The 19,526-nt window shown below is 53.7% G+C and overlaps 2 protein-coding genes across 5 annotated transcripts in view; one reads left to right on the top strand and one right to left on the bottom strand.

Moving 5' to 3' along the window:
- The window catches only part of FKBP6 (FKBP prolyl isomerase family member 6 (inactive)), a 28,082-nt gene extending 27,832 nt beyond the window's left edge, over positions 1 to 250 (bottom strand). Inside the window, exon 1 of the mRNA XM_004761654.3 lies at positions 25 to 250. Coding sequence (XP_004761711.1) covers positions 25 to 81 — 57 coding nt within the window. The 5' untranslated portion in view covers positions 82 to 250. The remainder of the gene's footprint in view (positions 1 to 24) is intronic.
- A 286-nt stretch (positions 251 to 536) lies between these two features.
- On the top strand, positions 537 to 16,803 carry TRIM50 (tripartite motif containing 50). Of its 4 annotated transcripts, none has more exons than XM_045074969.1 (7): positions 537 to 697; positions 7,251 to 7,662; positions 10,993 to 11,088; positions 12,656 to 12,886; positions 12,978 to 12,997; positions 14,235 to 14,359; positions 14,999 to 16,803. In XM_045074969.1, exons 1-7 carry the CDS (start codon positions 639 to 641, stop codon positions 15,586 to 15,588), a joined length of 1,533 nt encoding a protein of 510 aa, XP_044930904.1. In that variant the 5' UTR covers positions 537 to 638; the 3' UTR covers positions 15,589 to 16,803. The 4 variants fall into 4 exon arrangements, with proteins under 4 accessions (XP_044930904.1, XP_044930903.1, XP_044930905.1 ...); XM_045074968.1 differs by having other exon boundaries at positions 538 to 697; positions 12,975 to 12,997; XM_045074970.1 differs by having other exon boundaries at positions 624 to 697; positions 7,109 to 7,662; positions 12,975 to 12,997.
- The last annotated feature ends 2,723 nt before the right edge of the window (positions 16,804 to 19,526 follow it).

The raw sequence follows: 19,526 nt of genomic DNA on the forward strand, positions 1-19,526 counted from the left end.
ACTGCGCAGCGCGAAGTCTCTCACCTGGTCAGATGCCTGGTCCCCGCGCAGGACTCCCGGGTTCCGCGCGCTCCCCCCCATCGTCACGTGGCCAGCCGAGGGCACGAGCCCTCGACCCCCGCGCCCTCTCCCCGGCGGTGGCCCAGCCACCCCTTTATACCAGCCCGTCTCACGAGGATCGCTTTGTGCCAACGGTCACCAACGGCCGTGGGGCCTGCAGAGGTTCACCTGAGCACGTGGCGGCGGGGACTTCCGCGCGCAGGATGGGGCACGTGACCAGACGTACGACAGGACGCTCGGTGATCGGGCACGTGACCCGGAAGCGCAGAGCTTGATGGGGCATGTAGTGGGAAGGCGGGGAGCGTGAAAGAGCTTGTGAGAGGATCACGCAGGCCGTGATGGGGCACAGCATGGGGACGTGCTGTGTGAGATGGAGCATGTGGCGGGGGCGCAGTGAGCTGATGGCGCACACGGTGAAGACTTCCGCTTGGGTGGTGTGTGTGTGTGTGTGTGTGTGTGTGTGTGTGTCGGGCACGTGGTGGGGAAGCGCAGCCTTGGCGGGGCACGTGATCGGGACGCCGCGAGCGTGGGGGGGCGCGAAGCATGATGGGAGACACTGCGGCGACGCGCGCAGCGTGATGGGCCTTGTGGCGGGGCGTGCTGGGCGCCTGCCTGGAGACGCTCGTTTTGTGAGGAGGTAGCTGGAGGGGACGGCCTGAGGCGCGATGGGGAGCAGGAAGGGTTGGCCTGTGGCAAGATGGGGTTCAGGTGGGGGGATGCGGGGAATGAGAAGGGGCACGGGGCTGGGAGGCGCAGAGTGACAAGGCCCGTGACGGGGGCGGGAGAGCGTGAAGGGGCGCGCCACCGGGAAAGCTGCGCGAAGGGGAGCCCCTGGCCGGGACCTGTGGGGTGGCGCGGGACATGGGCCACCTGGGGCGCCTGGTGGGGATGGGGGGGGGCACCGGGGACAGGGGCTTCCAGGGCCCCTGACGGGAGCACGCTGGGGAGGACCGGCTTCCAGAGACGGTCTGCTGCCGGAAGCCGTCAGCCCCACAGGAGAGGGTTCTTTCCCCCCTTTTCCGCCTTTCGTCGCTTCCTCTTTGTACCGGAGGCATCTAGGCGCAGACAGGTCTTTAAAGTCCAAAAGCCGGGGCGCCTGGGGGGCTCAGGTCGTGATCCCGGGGTCCGCATCCTGCTGCTTGCCGGGCAGGAAGCCGGCTTCTGCCTCTCGCACTCGCCCTGCTTGTGTCCCCGCTCTCGCTGTGTCCCTCTCGGGCAAGTAAATGAGTACAGACAGTCCTAAATAAATAAGTAACGTCGAAATGCCCAGTTCCTGAGAAAACAAGGTGACATCCCTCTCGTGTCCCGTCGTTTAAGTCCACAAAATCCGGACTTGTTCCCTGAGTGTTAGGGGATTGCGGGGTTCTTGTCTCACCCAGGGGAAGAAGGAATCTTGTGGATCCAAGAGGGTTGAAGTGAAGCGCAAGTGTGTTTTTTCCCGATTTAGCTTCTAAAAGACTCTACTTACTTAGAATCTATTTATTTCTTTATTATTATTTTTGTTTTTTAAAGATTTTATTTATTTATTTGACAGACAGAGATCACAAGTAGGCAGAGCAGCAGGCAGAGAGAGAGGAGGAAGCAGGCTCCCCGCTGAGCAGAGAGCCCGATGCGGGGCTCCATCCCAGGACCCTGCGATCATGACCTGAGCGGAAAGGTAGACGCTTAACTGAGCCAGCCATGTGCCCCTGAAGTAAAAGTTTATTTATTTATTTATTTTTAGATTTTATTTATTTATCTGACGGAGAGATCACAAGTAGGCAGAGAGGGAGGCGGAAGGGGAAGCAGGTTCCCCGCAGAGCAGAGAGCCTGACGTGGGGCTCCTTGATCCCAGGACCCTGGGATCATGACCTGAGCCAAAGGCAGAGGCTTAACAAACGCTGAGCCACCCAGGCGCCCCTGAGCGTGGACTCTTGATAACACCCTCAATGACTTAATTGTTTGAGGTTTGGTCGTTTTCTAGGGTTACCCTGTAGCTGCCGAAGAAAAATACTCCCTAACATTTAGGGCCGGGTGGTCTGTTTTCTTCTCTCTTGTTCACTCTGGCTCAGCGCTTCTGCCTGCCAGGAAGAGTTTGCCAGGGACCCCCTATGTCTCCTTGCCTACCTTAACCCTTTCCTTATTCATGGGGGTGCAAAGCAAGAATGGCCCCGCCCCCTCCAGCTTGTTCCCTGGGGTCCTTCTTCGCTGGCCTGCTCCAGGACTGAGAGGTCGCCTGTCTCTCCTGCTCCAGTCTTGCCTTGAGTACTGGGTTGTTTCTTCAGCTTAGATGTGTCCTAAAATGTTCCTCCTTAAATAAGCCTCCTTTATCCTACGTCCCAAAGGTGGCCCCGTTTCCTGCTCTTCACGGAAAACGCTTCACAAGAGTTGCTTCGAAGGCTTTCTCAAGCATTGTGTGTCCATCATTCATTTTTCTCTTTAACCCACTTCAGTACCGCTTGTCCCAACGCTGTGTCACTAGCACTGCACCGAATGCCATCATGGGTAAGACGCCTCTTTATCCACAGATTGCTGGACTCTTGTCAGCGTTTGATGACCCTGATCTCTCCTCGAACGCTTTTTTCTTTTCTGTATTAGTTTTCTGTCATCGTCACAATCAATTACCAGAAAGCTAGCTGTTTAGAGCGATAGGTATTTATGATCTTACCTATTTATCACCAGTTCTGTAGGTGAGAAATCTGACAAGAGTCTCACTGGACTCAAATCAAGACCTCAGCCTTAATAGGGGTTCTGCAGGAAGAACTTGAAGCCCATCCATGTTAATAAATCCAGATTTAGAGCTCTACACTTGAGGTCCCCACATCCTTGGTGGTTATCAGGTTATCAGCCCGGGGCCACATTTAGCTCCTAGAGGCCAGTTCTCCTGCCCTTGACCCTGGGCTCCCTACAGGTCAGTTAGCAGCAGCGTGCTGTCTCTTCTCATGCTCTGAATCCTCTTGACGACTCTTCATGCCTTCCTGACTCTCGCCCAGGAAAGGTCTCTGCTGTTTTTTTTTTTTTTTAATTTAAAAAACATTTCTTTATTTTTAGAAAAAGATGGGGAGGTGCAGAGGGAGAGTGAGAATCCTCCGGCCACTCTCCACTGAGCACGGAACCCAGTGCAGGTCTCAGGACCCAGAGACTCTGACCTGAGCTGAAATCAGAAGTTGGGCCCTTAACCAGCTGAGCCATCCAGTTCCCTGCTAGTAGGGAGTCCGAAAAGTTTCCTACTGTTAAGGGGTCATATGCACCTGCTTCCTGGTGACTGTATCTCTTACCTTACCAGCTGTATCTTTTCAATCACGCTCTTCTTCCTGATCTCTCTACACAGTAGCTATCTCCAGGCTTTGTTTTCAGAAGCTTGCCCTTCTCTGTTCTTAACCCCAGAGAGATCCTAGCCATTCCCACAAGTTTAAGTATGGGATGTACTTAAACAGGTAGCATATACCGGCCCAGCCTAGAGCCTCCCCCGAGCACCAGAGCACAGGGCTCCTGTGCCCAGTTGCCTTTTTCAGTGGTTCTTGAAGTGTAGTTGTCAGACAGCACCAGGGTTGTCGGGAAACTTGTTACAAATGCAAATTCTTGAGCCCAACGTGCTCCCGAATCAGGAAATCGGGCCAGAAGTCAGAAGCTTGTGTTTTCACAAGCACGCCAGGTGATTCTGCTTGCTGAGGTCTTCAGACCAGGGCTGAAGTCAGTTGCCCCACCTGGTTGTCCTCAGGTGTCTGACTCTAGATTTTCCAACCTACTGTTTCACCTTGATCAAAATTTTATGTATCAGGCTTCACTATCTACCCACCCAGGTGCTAAAGCTACTGTGTATCTATGCAGTGGCCAGAGTGCTGGTTTAAAAATACACGTCAGATGATATTTCCTTGCTTTAAAGTCCTCCAGTGGCTCCCACTGCCCTTGATATTTATGATTACTATTATTATTATTATTTTAATTTAAGTAGGCTTCACCCTGGGCCTCAATGCAGGGCTCAAATTCATGACCCTGAGATCAAGGCCTGAGCTGAGATGGAGAGTCAGTTAACTGACTGAGCTGCCCAGGTGCCCCTGCCCTTGAAATTAAATCGAAACCTTCGCCCTCCTCTATGGGGCCATCTTTGGCCACCCCGCTGACCCCCTCTCCTGGCGTTCCCTCTCACTGTGGTCCCGCTCCTCAGGTCTCCTCTCTAGGGGAGCTTATACATACTGAACTCTTTCTAGCCTTGGAGGCTTTGCATTTACTGCCCCTTGCCTGGTCTGCCCTCTTGTCGTCTTCTCAGTAGCTGGCATCTTTGAATCCTTCAGGCCTCAGCTCAGCCATCCATCCTCAAAGACACTGCCCTGCCCCTTTCTAAGTGTCTCTCAACCCATTACCTCCTACCCTTTTTGTTCACTGCACCGTTTACTTCGGCCTAGCATCCGATACTGTGATGTTGTCTTATTTGTGATCCTGTTCCACTCTTACTACCGTAATATTACAGATTCTGAAAGGACAGAAACCTCTTTGGTCTTGTTCTCTGACGTCTCCCTAGTGCTCAGGTTGGTGTTTGGTACATAATAGGTGCTCAATAAATATCTGTTAAATTAATAAATCAGCTTTCTGCATGCCTGTGCCGGACCTTGGACTTGCTTGTCATGGACTGAGACTGCGCCCGCGGGCAGACAGGAATGCTTAGGCCTATGGCGGTTGTTCCTGCAGGTCTAGAGCTCTTCTTCCTTCCTTCCTTTTTATTCATCCAAACTGGTTTTTTTAATATTTTATATTTTATTCATTTAAGAGAGGAAAAGAGACCTTGTGTGCACATGATATGGGCAGAGGGGAATATGTAAAGGAATAAGTAGGCCCCCACTCCTGGGTGCGACATGGGGCTCAATCCCAAGTCCCTGTGATCATGACCTGAGCTGAAGATGCTTAAAGACAATTGGGCCACCCATGTACTCCTCTTTCTTTCTTTCTTTCTTTTTTTTTTTTAAAGATTTTATTCATTCATCTGGCAGAGATCACAAGTAGGGATAGAGGCAGGCAGATGGGGGAAGCAGGCTCCCTGCTGAGCAGAGAGCCAGATGCAGGGCTCAATCCCAAGACCCGGAGACCACAACCGGAGCCAAAGGCAGAGGCTCAAACTACTGAGCCACCCAGGCGCCCCACTTTCTTTTTAAAGATTGATTTATTGAAATGTTTGGGTGACTGTCGGTTAAGTGTCTTCCTTCATCAGGTCATGATCCCAGGGTCCAGAGACTGTGTCTTGCACTGGGCTCCTTGCTCAGCGGGGAGCCTGCTTCTCCCCCTGTCTGCCAGTCCCCTTGCTTGTGCACACTTTCTCTGACAAATAAAATCTTAAAAAAAAATACAAACAAGATTGATTTATTTTTAGAGAGAATGCATACAAGTGTGGGGAGGGGCAGAGGGGGAGAATCCCCAGGCAGACTCCCTGCTGAATGTGAGCCCAACGCACATACGCTTGATCCCAGGACCCGTGAGATCTTGATGTAACTAAAAACTAAGAGTCAGAGGCTTAACCGAATGAGCCACGTAGGCACCCTTATGGCTCTTGTTTCTTTTTCTTTTTTTTTTCTTAAGATTTTATTTATTTATTTGTTTGTTTATTTGTCAGAGAGAGAGAATATTCAGGCAGGGGGAACAGCAGGCAGAGGGAGAAGCTGGTTCTCTGCTCGTAAAGGAGTCCTATGTGGGACTTGATCCCAGGACTCTGGGATCATGACCTTAGCCAAAGGCAGGGGCTTTAATTAAGTGAACCACCGAGGCATCCCAGAGCTCTTGTTTCTTAATGCTCTGAGAGACTCATTCCCACCTTTTTCCCCAATCAGTAATTTTTACCACAGTCCCACGCTTTGCATAGTATGTTAAGGCTATAATATTTACTGATTTTTTTTTAAAGAAATGTCATCAAATTTCTAAATCTTTGAAAGATTTTATACAAAAAGTTGGTAATTCAGTAATATTGAGCAAGGAATTGAGTAAAGGAAACACATACTGGGTAATTCTGTTTATTTGAAATTCACAACCAGGCTATGCTAATCTGTGAGGATAAGAATCAGGTTAGTAGCTATCCTGGGTTCTGACTGGGGAGCACATAAAGTGCCTTGTGGGTGCTGGAAGCATTTGTATGTTGATGTTGAGGGTGAGTATACATTGTAATGTGTACATTAAGCATGTGGTTAAGATTTACGCCCTTTATAGAGCTTCCGTCTCAAAAAGTATATAAAAATACCCTCAAAAACAGATTCAGAAAGAATCGTGCCAAAGCAAGGGTCCACTCCTGTTTGGGGTCTGTAAGGTATGGCTGGGGGCCCACTCAGTCTCCCCCCTTCCTCAAACCGTGGCCAAGGTGAGCACCTACATGTTGGAATTATCAGTGTTGCTGGCCAAAAGGAGGCTGCTTCCCAAGTCCCGTGATGTGGTCCGGCGTCCACCTGATTCTGAGTGACCTTGAGGACGCAGGGGTGTTGCTGGGAAAGAAGGGGAGGAAAGGAGCAGAGACTCAGGGTGGAGCAGGTGTTCAGCTCCAGTTCCTATAACTCTTTAGTGCCTCTGCCCCATCCGCACCAGAAGAAACAAACCGGGCAGATCTGGGGGACTTCTCCACGGATTCCGAGAAGCAGGTAGTGCCTTGTGGGGGTCTCCCTAGGTCTGCCGCCGGCTTCTGCCTTAACGCTTCTCTACCCTCAGTGCCAGTCAGCTTTCGCGGGGTCTCGGGTTCTCCAGAACAGCGTGACTAAGACCGCAGTCCCTGCTTTAGAATGACCTGGGGCGTGTTTGCTATAAATGCAGATTTCGGGGGCTCACTGGAAGTATGTGAAGGGGCGACTCAGGAGTCTCTCTTAACTGCGCTTCCAACAGCTGCTCTCCAGTTTGAGAACTGATCTAGAATGTGGGAAGGAGCTTGGCTTGTTTTTGCTGTCCATTTCTGGGTCTGTGTAGCTGGAGGGCATGTTGTTGGTGTCACTCCAGATGACCTTGAAGACAGCCCTTTTTGTGTTTACTTCCAAATCTGGGTGAAAAATGTAGAATCCTGTATTTCCAAGTGAGTTTCCCCTAATTAAGCTCTTTGCTTTAGAGACAGAAAACAGACCCAGTCATAGGGGTTTGGAATCCAGGACTGGAGCGCCTGTGGCAGTCGAATTTCCAGTGGAACTTGCCCGGAGATGGGGCCCTAGGGGGTGGAGGGAGCAGGCTGAGAAAGCTGCCCTCTCTTCTAGCCGGGCACGGTGGATGGCGGGACAGGTGAGTGTGCCCGAGCTGGAGGACCGCCTTCAGTGCCCCATCTGCCTGGAGGTCTTCAAGGAGCCCATGATGCTGCAGTGTGGCCACTCCTACTGCAAGGACTGCCTGGTGTCCCTGTCCCGCCACCTGGACTCAGAGCTCCGCTGCCCGGTGTGCCGACAGGAGGTGGATAGCAGCAGCCCCCCGCCCAACGTGTCCCTGGCTCGGGTGATTGAAGCCTTACAGTTCCCTGGGGACCCAGAGCCCAGGGTCTGTGAACACCACCGGAACCCGCTCAGCCTCTTCTGTGAGAGGGACCAGGAGCTCATCTGTGGCCTCTGTGGCCTGCTGGGCTCCCACCAGCATCACCGTGTCACACCTGTCTCCACAGTCTACAGCCGCATGAAGGTGGGTGGTGAGGCTGCTGGGAGCGGGGGAGGGCGGCAGGTGCTGGCGGTCCAGGGACACACTGAGTCCAGCTGCTGCCCTCTCTGGAACCATTGCCTGGCACAGAAAGGTCCCGGGCCAAGATGCCAGTTCCCTCCAGCCTTCTGCTGGAGCAGAACTCATAGAGCATCCATCCTCCATCGTGTTCAGAGCAGCTGCTCCAGCCTCCAGGTGCTGGGGACTCCTGGCCTGCATGAGAGTCCCCTGTCAAGTGCTAGCCCCTTCCCTTGCTCAGTTTTTCCTGGTAGATCTCATGCATATTTTGAGTGCTCCCCAGAAGACACATGAGGACAAGTGCTTTGTTTTGTTTCCTCAGGTTTTTTCTTTTTCTTTCTTCCTTTTTTTTTTTTTTTAAGATTTTAAAAAATTTATTTGACAGAGATCCCAAGTAGGCAGAGAGGCAGGCAGAGAGAGAGAGAGGAGGAATGAGGCTCCCCACTGAGCGGAGAGCCTGATGCGGGGCTTGATCCCAGGACCCTGGGACCATGGTGGAGCTGAAGGCAGAGGCTTTAACCCACTGAGCCACTCAGGCGCCCCTTTTTTCTTTTTTTAAAAAAGATTTTATTTATTTATTTGACAGAGACACAGCAAGAGGGGAAGCACAAGCAGGAGGAGTGGGAGAGGGAGAAGCAGGCTTCCTGCCGAGCAGGGAGCCCAGTATGGGGCTTGAACCCAGGACCCTGGGGTCATGATCTGAGCGGAAGGCAGCTGCCTAACTGACTGAGCCACTCAGGCGCCCCTCCTCAGGTATTTTCATGTCTAGCACCATGCCTAGCAGGTAGCAAAATCTTAAAGCATATTTGAAGATAGAGTGGATTCCTGTCCTTGTGGACTTTCGCCTCAGATCTAGCAGGTCATCATTTAAGATGAATGATGATGATGATACCGTCTTAGGTAAATACGTTGATTTAAGATTTATGAAGGGGGTGGAGGTATCATTGTATGTTACAGATGAGGAAAGCGGCTCGGAGAAGGTAAGGTCCTACAGCTTGTCAGTGGCAGAGTGTGGACTCAAACTGTGGCTAGTTTTCTTTCTGTTGCCAGCAGATCAAAGGAGGGCAGGAAGGAGTCTTGGAAGTGAGCTGCTGGAGGGCATCTGCGCGGTGGGAGGGCGGGAGAGTAAAGGTCGGGAATGACAGCATACAGGCGATGGGGCAGAAGAACGAAAGAGCCTGGAGATCTGAAGGCAGAGTTCCAGGGGTTCCTGGCTGAGCGCCCGGGGGAGCCTTTGATTGCTTCTCCAGTCCTGGAAGACAAGTATGAAACACGCACAGGGCCAGCGCAGCCATCCAGCAGCCCCTGTTGCCCATAGAGGTTTACGTGGCATCTAACGTGTGCTCAGTGTTGTGCTAGAGCCCGTGGTATGATGGTGGGCAAGAGGTTTGGCCCACCCTGGGGGAGCTCACAGCCTGGGGAGCTCCACGGGGAGCCTGCTTCCTCCTTTCTCTCTGCCTGCCTCTCTGCCTACTTGTGATCTATCAAATAAATAAATAAAATCTTAAAAAAAAAAAAGATTCAGGTAAGGAGAGCACCCCAAAAGGGGCAGAAAGAATCAACAGAGAGTAGGAACATGGCTGACTCTAGCTTCCTGGAAATCAGAACAGAGCATTTAATGAGAACAAGATCACTTGTGTGAAATGCCTGCTGAGGACTGGAAAGAGTCTGTTAGATTTAGCAGGAATGATTGCTTATCTTGGCAAGAGTAGTTTTAGAGGAGTGTGAGAGGTGGAAGCCAACATGCAGTGCAGTGACCCCGAGCCCGTGTCTTACTAGCCCTGGGAGGAGGGAAACACACAGGAGCTTCATCATTTCTGGCCTGGAGCCTGGGACTGCTTGGGTCCTGGTTTTAGATGTGGGTGTTTGTGATCTTGTGATGCAACAAAATTGTGTTCCGTACTGGATTCCTTTCCTACGTTCCTGTTTTCCTCCTGTTGACTGAGATCTTGAGGTGGTTTATTTGTATGATTCTGTTTCTTCTCCCGGTGACCCAGTTTGATGGGCAAAGACAAAAAGAACTAATCTCATCTCTCTGTGCCTCAGGAGAATTACCACTGGAATTCTGTCCCCGGGCTGCTGTGAGATCTGATGCCTCATTATCCAGAGCAAGACCCTGGGTCCATTTACCCTACACTGGCGTTCTTCTTCTTCTTTTTTAAAGATTTTATTTATTTATTTATTTGACAGAGAGCAGGAGCCCACAAGCAGGGGGAGCGGCAGAGGGAGAGGGGAAAGCAGGCTCCTCACTGAGCAGGGAGCCCGATGTGGGGCTTGATCCCAGGACCCTGAGATCATGACCTGAGCCGAAGGCAGAGACTCAACCCACTGAGCCTCTCAGGTGTCCCCTGGCTTTATTCTTTATTCAGGTCTTTTCCTGAAAGGATTTTGTAGCTGGTTTGTCCGTCCATCCCTCCCTCCCGCTTCCTCCCTCTCTCCCTCCCCCCTCTCTCTTTCTTTCTTTCTATTTATTTTTAAATAATGTCTGCACCCAGTGTGGGCCCTGGACTCACAACCAAGAGATCAAGAGTCACATGTTCTTCCAACTCAGCCAGCCAGGTGCCCCTCTTGCCGCTGATTTCTGCTTGGAACTATCTAAGCCAGAGACGGTGTACGTTCCATGGGCACAGACCAGCAGGGTTCCCTTTAAGTAGTGCAGCTGAATGGGGGTCTGGGTGGTCCTGGTCGAACCCTTAAGACTCTTAGATTTGACGCCAGGGAAGCCCAGGAGAAGTGAGTTTACTTCAGCCGGGGGAGGCCCCAAATCCAGGCAGGGCCCAAGTCTTCCAAGGAAGAGTTCAGGTCATTATAGGGCGTGGGGAATCCCCATGTACAAGCTGGGCAACCATATGCATGACTTGCCTCCCTTGGGGCCAACTTTTGGTGTTATCTTGATCACATGCCTATTGACTGTTGATCTCCGGGGGACCAGGAGTTGGGTTGGTGGCCAGCATAGCATTCAGGGAGCATCGGCTTCAGGCGGGTCATCGCCCCTTTTGGATGCTGTGTGGTGCCTTCTAGGTGGACGGTGTTGAGCAGCCATCGCCGTGTCCCGAGGAGGGATGATCTGGAGATCCTTTTCTGTCTGGGTAATCCCTGCCCTCAGTGTAGAACATTCTTGAATAATCCTAACTTGTTTTGGAGTCAAGAGTGCTCGGGTAGCTTTTTCCCTGGTTCCACTGGGAGTGCCTACAGCCACTGGGATGCTCCCTGGAAGGGTGAAGCCGGGGCTCGCCCCAAAGAGCTGAGAAGCTGAAGGGGGGCGTCGCTCACCAGGCCACGGTGTGTCGCCTGCAGGAGGAGCTGGCGGCTCTCATCTCCGACCTGAAGCAGGAGCAGAAGAAGGTGGACGAGCATATTGCCAAGCTGGGCAACAACCGGACCCGCATTGTCGTGAGTGCCTTTCCCTGCACCCTTCCCCGGGGGCTGGCCGCCTTCCCTCTCCTGCGGAGCTCAGTTCTCTTCGATCTTCCCAGAAGTCCATGCTTTCCTGCAAAGCCGGGGTTCAGAGCCTTCCAGGGCAGAGTGGGGAAAAGGGCAAGTGCCCTCGGGGGAATGAGCTCAGTTGTTAGGACTCTGTCCAAGTTGGCCGTGTCCCTCGTGTCCTTGGGAATGAGATAACAAGAACCTACGTCCTAGAGGTAAACAGCTCGAAGTGTGGGCATGACTCTCGTGCCCTCAGTGTCTGTCTGACCTTGATGGTGTGTGTGGTGCCTGCCCAGTACCTCGGAGCAGAGGTGTGGAATGGCTTGGTGGTTTTCTGCTTTTCCCGGGTGACAGGCACACTGGGGCTGGGAAGTGTTCTGAAGAAGATTCACAGCGCTATGCTCTCAGTTTTGAAAGAGAAAAGGCACTTTACTGGGAGTATAAAAATCTAGTAGAAACAGAAAGAAAAGGGAAATTGCGCATTGATGAGGGCATAGTCATCGTAAAGGAGAATCAGACAGCGTTACACTGGGCGCTTAAATCATCCAGCCTCATTTGCTGGGGAGGCCCCATGGAGATAGCCAGGCTGGAGTCCTGATAGAGCAGCCTGGGCCGAGCATCCTACCCGCAGGCAGGTGAGATTTCCAACTGACCATACCCGTAAGGGCTGTATTTATAGGGCAACTGAAGTTAAACGTTTGTTCACCAACGTGCGGTTTGGAGCGAGCTGCATTCCTGTGTGCACATGTCTCTGCCCGCTGGGTGCGCTTGCCGCTTCTCCCAGATTCCGTCCAGGGCGCCAGCCCGGAGGGGACGTAGGCAGGATTTACAGCTCTTGTGTCCAGACCAGAAGGGCCACTTCTGACCCGACAGCCAGCTAATGTCCACTAATCAGGTTCCCAAGGTCACTTGTGCAGCACGAGTCTCACAAACAACATTCTTCTTCCCGCCTGGGCGTAAGCGCAGATTGGCGGGTGGTGGCCAGCTATGCAGGACACATTCCAGAAAGTTCCATCCACACAGTCCAGGGGCGTGTGGAGCCCCAGCTCTTCTGGCAGTTGTGAAACAGGAGCAGAAGGCCAGTGTCCCCTGAGTCTTCTTGGTTAACCACCCCACCTCAGAGGTGGCCCAGTGGAGGCTGGACTCAGGGTCTCACACGGAATCCGGCTGTCTAAAGTCTGCTGTCCCAGAGCCTCGCGGACTTTTCTCAGTTGTGGATCCTGTACTGAAGCTGAACTGCTTTGCACGTGCAGTAGTTAGGGTAGATGTGAGCAGAGCCAGTATGTTTGAAAGGGGAGCCCACGCCAGTCCTCCCCCCCTCCCCGCCTCTGTTGCCCTCCCCCGGCCACACATGGGAGGCCCAGGCACAGTGCGAACGCAGGGCAGGAGTGAGCCCTGCGGCTCCACTCCGAGAAGCAGCTGCAGCTGGAGGCCCAGGAAGGCCTCAGCTGCCCTGGCCTAGGGACGCCGATGCCAGCCATAGCCGGCAGTTCTGGCGGAGGCTCCAGCTTTGACCAGCTCCTCTTTGTCGCAGAATGAATCGGACATCTTCAGCTGGGTGATTCGTCGCGAGTTCCAGGAGCTGCACCACCTGGTGGATGAGGAGAAGGCCCGCTGCCTGGAGGGGTTGGAAGGTCATACCCGCGGCCTCGTGGCCTCCCTGGACATGCAGCTAGAGCAGGCCCAGGGCACTCAGAAGCGGCTGGTCCAGGCCGAGCGCGTCCTGGAGCAGTTCAGTAACGAGAGTCACCACGAGTTCATCCGGGTGAGTGGACAAGGGAGTGTCTCCCATGCCGAGGCCTGCAGTTCCAAGAGCTTCCCCCATGCCCTAACCCTTCTGTCTTGTCTTCCAGAAGTATCACTCCTTGGCCTCCAGGTAATAACCTCGGAGGGAGCTCTAGGCTTGGATCTGGTGGCTCCTCTCCACGTACTGGTGCCTTGGCAGCAACTGCCTGCATATGGCTCTGTTCTGAGCGCAGGGAACCCTGCCTTTAAGGCTCTCAAAGACCGATGGGCGGCAGATGACGAACTGTGGTTACATCACTGTGGGTACCTAAAACCAGAGAAGTCCACACAAGCTACAGAAATAACAGGACAAGGTGACCGGGGTTGCAGGTGGGGGGAATTGGCAGAGCTGACACACAGGTGGACAGGCTTGGGGCAGAGGACAGGTGCTGACCAGGCAAGCAGAGTGGGGAGGGGTCATGGGAAAAGGTGAAGTAGGGTGTGGGGTTGGGATAAAATGTGTGCCGCAGGGCAGAACGGGCAACGAATGGGAGACGTCAGAGCCGGAAGGAGGGGCCGCGAATCCTGAACCATGGCTCCTGGGAAGGGGTTGAACCCATGTTCTAGTCCCAGGAAATGCATAACCACGCAGTTCTTGGCCTTCTTCGGGCCCTGATTGTGAGAGTGTCTGTGGTTTTTCTATCTTTTTTTTTTTTTTAAAGATTTTATTTATTCATTTGACAGAGATCACAAGTAGGCAGAGAGGCAGGCAGAGAGAGAGAGGAGGAAGCAGGCTCCCTGCCAAGCAGAGAGCCTGACATGGGGTTCGATCCCAGGACTTTGGGATCATGACCTGAGCTTAAGGCAGAGGCCTTAACCCACTGAGCCACCCAGGTGCTGTCTCCGTGGTTCTTCAAATGTCCTTCAGTCTTAAGGACAGGTGGGTTAGGAACATTGGACAGTGAAGCTGATTGGGAGCAGGTGTGCACTCCAGCTGTGGCTAGGGACCAGGGTTAGGGTTGCCCAGTTTAGGGAAGGTAGGGCAGTAGTCCTCAAACGTTACTGTGCATCACGACCACCTGGAGGGCTCATTACATCCGATCATGGGGCTCCAGGCGTCGCTTTCTGATTCAGCAGCTCTGGGATGCGACCTGAGAAGTTTGCATTTCTAGCGAGCCCCCAGGTGACACTCCTGGTCTTGGGCCCGCTTGCCCTGATGTGGTGTTTCCCCTTCCAGGAAGGGAGCAGGCGCTCAGGGTGGGGGGAGGGGAGGAAGTGACCGGCATCTCGAGTGCACAGTCTGCTGAGCTGCGTTGTTGGACTTGGGTAAGGGTGAAGGGGTGGGGTTGGCGTGCAGCTCCTCCATCATGGTGAACTGTCCCCCTCAGCGCAGAGCTCCAGCAGGCCCGGCCTCTGGAGGGCACCTTCAGCCCCATCTCCTTTAAGCCAGGCCTCCACCAGGCTGACATCAAGCTGACCGTGTGGAAGAGGCTCTTCCGAAAGGTTCTGCCAGGTGAGGCTCCGTCCCTTCTCTCTGCTGAGGACTGCCCCGCAGGGGGCGCGCGGAAGCCGGGAAGGGTATTTGCGTGGGTTAGTGGTGAGAGCTTGGCTTTGGGGTTCCACCAGAAATGCTGGGTTCAAGCTCAGCTCCAGCTCTTACTGGCTAAAGACAAGTTGTGTAATTATAAAAAAAAAAATAAATAAAGATTTTATTAAAGGGCAAGCCCTCAAGTTGGGGGAGGGGTAGAGGGAGAAAGAGAGAATCCCAAGCAGACGGACGCCCTGCTGAGCGTGGAGCCGGACACAGGGCTTGATCTCAGACCCTGAGACCATGAGCTGAGCTGAAATCAGGAGTGGGACACTTCATGGGCTGAGCCACTCAGGCGCCCCTGGTGCAGCCCTTTTCCTCAGCCAGAGCGCCTCCTTCACGGCAGTCCCTTCCTTCCACCCTTCCGGAATTGTTCTTGTGCTCAGCAGACATGCTTAGGGTTGCGTGTTCTGTGCCTGGAGCCTTCCTCGAAGTGCGCTCAGACACAGGGAGGGGCCGTTGCGGTTCCTCCCCTGCGGAGCTCGGGGCCTCCAGTCAGACTTCTTTGTGGCGGCATATGCCGCCTTCTGTGTAGCTTGAGAACGCTTCTTTGATCTTTCTCAGCCCCGGAGTCCCTCAAGCTAGACCCTGCCACCGCCCACCCCCTCCTGGAACTCTCCAAGGGCAACACGGTGGTGCAGTGCGGCCTCCTGGCCCAGCGGCGGGCCAGCCAGCCGGAGCGCTTTAACTACAGTACGTGCGTCCTGGCCAGCCGGGGCTTCTCCTGGGGCCGCCACTACTGGGAGGTCATGGTGGGCAACAAGAGCGACTGGCGCCTGGGGGTCATCAAGGGCACGGCCAGTCGCAAGGGCAAGCTGAGCAAGTCCCCGGAGAACGGCGTGTGGCTCATCGGCCTGAAGGAGGGCCGCGTGTATGAGGCCTTCAGCTGCCCCCGGGTGCCCCTGCCTGTGGCCGGCCACCCGCACCGCATCGGCGTCTACTTGCACTACGAACGCGGAGAGCTCACGTTCTTCGATGCTGACTGCCCCGACGACCTGCGGCTGCTCTACACGTTCCAGGCTGACTTCCAGGGCAAGCTCTACCCCATCCTGGACACGTGCTGGCACGAAAGGGGCAGCAACACCCTCCCAATGGTGCTGTCCCCGCCCAGCGGCCCTGCCCACCTCAGCCCCCTGCAGCCCACCAAGCTGTAGAGCTGCTGCTGGGTCTGCTGGGTTCAGCCAGCCGTGATGACATTCTTTACTGTTTGGAAAAGTCTTCCTGCCTGTTGTTCCTAGAAACATCTCATGATAAGAAGAAAAGGACCCCCATTCCTTCCCTGTCAGCCAGAGGCATATTTATTAACCTTTTTGCCAGATTATTCACCTGCTTACTAACCAACAGAACCAGGCCGTGGTGTCTGTGGGTTAAGATCGGCTTCTCTCCATCCCTCCGAACCATGCCTTCTACCCAGTACTCGTTCAACAGAAGGTGGAAATCTTCCCACATCTCATTTCTCTTTGTCATCATGAACTTACGGATATCGTGACCTTATCTTTCTCTTTGCAAATCTTTGCAAATACTAAGTGCTCTGCGTACATACTGGCTTATGCTCAGGTCTTTAAAAGCAGCTCCAGCCTGTGGTCAGCCAGAAGTCCCCTCTACCCTGGGCCGGCTGGTCTGTGGTTGGTCGCATCAGTCCCCCCGTGACTGCACATCTCCCTCTCCCCTCTCCATTAGTTGAGAGGGAAATAACACTTCAGGGCAGAAGCAAGTAGGGTCCCGGGGGGGTGTGGCCTATCCCCGAAAGCTGCTGGGCACATGGGAGTCGGCCCAGAGCCCCCATCTGTTCATGGCCGCAGCTGATGGTGTCCACTCCAGACCAAAGCTGGGACAGCTGAGTTCTCGCCCAAGAATCTGGAAGTTGGAAGAGTCCTCCAACTCCGCTGGGCTGAGTCATCTGAGACCTGGTGCTTTAGAGGAGTTCCTCAGTCTTGTGCCACTGAGCTCTGTGGAGCTGCCTGGGCGACTTCCCTGGGGAACCGCTCTGTCCTAGGGCCCTGGCGCTTACTCCCCTGGGCCACACAGGCAGAGGCCCGACCTGCAGCCTGAGCGACCCTCTGGGAACCTGGAGGATGGGAGGCACGTACTTCATCCCACCGGGGGCCATCAGGAGCGGTCGCCTCCCAGGCTCTGATAAGTGTGAAACTTCCTGTGCCGCCTCTCTCCGAGTAGAGCTGTAGATCGATCGTAAAACCGCGTAACTGCGTCTGGAACAGGCTTCTCAGCCGTGGGAAGTCCCCACGCCCTGTCGTAGTCCTCCTGTTGTGGGCACCAGGGACTACGTGGAGCTGGCACATTTGGCAAATCTGCCTATGGAAGTAAGAAGCTGTCTGAATTAAAAGGTGCTTGTATCTTTACTGGCTGAATCTGTTGGGCCTTGGTCTTGGTGGTTGCTGTTCAACACCTTGGGTGGTGGTGGTTGACACCTTTGCGGACCTGGTTTTCGGCTGCGCAGCTCTTCAGTTCCATGACCTGGCTGAAGGTCACGGCCCTCTATATCCACTCTCCCTCCGTGCTCCCTTCTCCACCCAGTTCTGGGTCCTGGGAGACTGGCCCCAAAGCCATGGGAAACCCTCTGGCTTCCTGCTGGGTTCAGGGGAGGGGAGGGACTGGCAGGAGATCCAAGGGCAGGAAAGGGAGTTCAAGTGCTTGTTTTTCAGGTTTCCTGCCTGCTGGGCTGTGGGCTGGCAGCTTTCCTCACCTAAGGGTCCTTGGCAGGTGGCTCCTTCCTCTGTCGCTCTTCCTGTTCCTGCAGGCCTGGCAGTGAGCAGTGCTGTCTGTCCACGGCCCTGAGTACAGCGTCACCTCTAGTTTCCTTGAACTCCGACCATCCCTCTGTAAAGACTCCCTAAGTTCACCTCAACCACATTGTGCGCTCTCCTCTGCCCCTGCCGGATGCCAGCAGACACCGTGGTGTACCTGTGCGCTCACTCAGTAACTCCCGCCATGCGTTTCGCTGCCCAGAGGTCCGTGCTTGTGCTTGGAACCAAGAGGTCCATTCAGTATGGAGAAGGCAGACGAGAGAGCAGTCCCTTCGTTCTGAGGACTGGCATGTGAGCTGAGAGAAGCGGACATCGAGCAGAGGAGAAGAGCTTTGGGGCGTCCAGTCCAGGGAGGGATGCTGCAGCCGGAGCCGGGCCGGGGAGGGCCGTGGGTGCTGCTCTAGAGCATACGACCTATTCTGTAGTCCTGACATCATGGGAGCGCGAGAGCCGGCAGGACGGAGGCCGGAGGTGGGACAGCAGAGCCGAAGCAGCTGAGAGCAGGGCTGCCGACGGAACGCAGAGGTGATGGGAGAACCGGGAGGGTGTGCCGGCAGCGGGGGTGGCGGAGGCCGGAGCTCCGCAGCAGAGGAGCTGTGCCCTGCGGTGCCGCGACGCCCCGGCCTCAGCAGGCGAGGCCTGAGGAGTATTTGGAGCTTCTTGGTGGCTTTGGAGGAAGTGGTGTCTGTGGACTAGTGTGGGAGACAGACTGCAGGGAGTTACGTAGCACATGAGGAAGAAGGGAAGGCGGTCACTGCTAATTTTTGTTTAAAGCCGCTGGATGGGGAAGGGGAGGAAACAGAGTCAGTAGTTTGAGAGAAGGGGGGATTAAGAGAAGGCATTTGTAGGGTAGAGGAGGCGAAAACGGTTGTCTTGCAGAAATACACAGGAGCCACGTATGCAGGTTGAAGTTTTCTTAGTGGTCACGTATTAGACATTAAAAGGCACAGGTCACCTAGCGTCCACATCTTGGCTTCTAAGAGCCATTCACCGATGGAGAGGAACCAGGGCTCCTTGGGTAAGTGGCTGGTTCTAGGATTGGGGCAGGAAACACGCTGAGCAGGGAGCTGCTGGCAGTGCCCGGAAGCGCTCACAAACAAGGGTGTGAAAACCCTACAATAAGAGAGGCCTTTCAAAGGGACACAGGGAGCCAACTGAAAGCACTCCCAGTGCCAAAATGGGAAAAAGTTGAGTGACAGAATAAAATAGTACGTGTTTCCCCACTGTCAGTAGGTAGAGAGTTTCTGTGCAATTTACTTCATACTTTGAGTTGTTCGCTGAAGCGGAGTAATGAGAAGCAGCGATGACCATTACTTTATGTGGAAATATTTAACATTCCCAGACACCCCAAATTAACTGCTTTTAAGCTTCTCTTACCTTCGGCTACGTAATACGAGTGGACGCACACGGTTGATCAAGGTAAAGCACAGTTGAGAGCTATGGAGGCCGATGCTGAGAGGTGGAGGGCAGAGGGCTGGGCAGCCCCTCTACCCTGGCACGGGGTACGCACTGCGTCTACGGGGGCTTGTGGCAAGACAGTACTATTTTTACTTTTCCCCTTTTTCAATAAAATGAGAATTCTCTTCGGCTTTCTTTCAGTTAGCGAAAACAGGTACTACTGTAGGATTTTCGTAAAATGAAGTGTTAATGCAAATTTTCAAAAGGTGGGGGTGGGGCGTCTGGGTGGCTCAGTCAGTTGAGCATCAAAGTCTTGATCTCAGCTCAGGCCTTGATCTCAGGGAGGTGAAATCAGCCCCACACGGGGCTCCATGCTGGGTGTGAAACATACTTTAAAAAGAGCAGGGGAGGGGGGCCTGGGTGGCTCAGTGGGTTAAAGCCTCTGCCTTCGGCTCAGGTCATGGTCTCAGGGTCCTGGGATCGAGCCCTGCATCGGACTCTGCTCAGCAGGGAGCCTGCTTCCCTTCCTCTCTCTGCCTGCCTCTCTGCCTACCTGTGATCTCTGTCTGTCAAATAAATAAAATCTTAAAAATAAATAAATCAGGGGATTCCTGTACTGAATTACAACTCAAGGTATGAAGTAAATATCCATGAGTCCATAATGGTAAGTGACTAATTAAATAAAGCTGGAAGAAGAGAGAATTCTGCAGAATGCCAAATAATTTATGTACCTACTTTGCCCTCAGAAAGGGAGAGTGTTAATCCCTACCCTTTAAAGGGCGGACTATACATAGTGACTCCTTCCTAGAGGGAACAGAGGGATAAAGACTAGTTTACAGTGGAGAAAGATGAAGAACTACTTTAGGCAGGTGATCAAGGTAAGCATCAACAGTCAAGGTCATGCTCATACTATATGCCCTTGATGTGAT

The sequence above is a fragment of the Mustela putorius genome, unplaced genomic scaffold, assembly GCF_011764305.1.
Source record: "Mustela putorius furo isolate JIRA1106 unplaced genomic scaffold, ASM1176430v1.1 tig00000139_pilon_pilon_pilon, whole genome shotgun sequence".
NCBI classification, from domain to species: Eukaryota; Metazoa; Chordata; class Mammalia; order Carnivora; family Mustelidae; genus Mustela; species Mustela putorius.

What these genes read in the sequence shown, in the direction of transcription:
- TRIM50 (XM_045074968.1), top strand. Translation starts at nt 639, where the DNA reads ATGGGCCTTGTGGCGGGGCGTGCTGGGCGCCTGCCTGGAGACGCTCGT. An exon ending in ACAACCGGACCCGCATTGTC is followed by an intron (nt 11,089 to 12,655) that starts GTGAGTGCCTTT and finishes TCTTTGTCGCAG; the next exon opens with AATGAATCGGACATCTTCAG. An exon ending in CTTCCGAAAGGTTCTGCCAG is followed by an intron (nt 14,360 to 14,998) that starts GTGAGGCTCCGT and finishes GATCTTTCTCAG; the next exon opens with CCCCGGAGTCCCTCAAGCTA.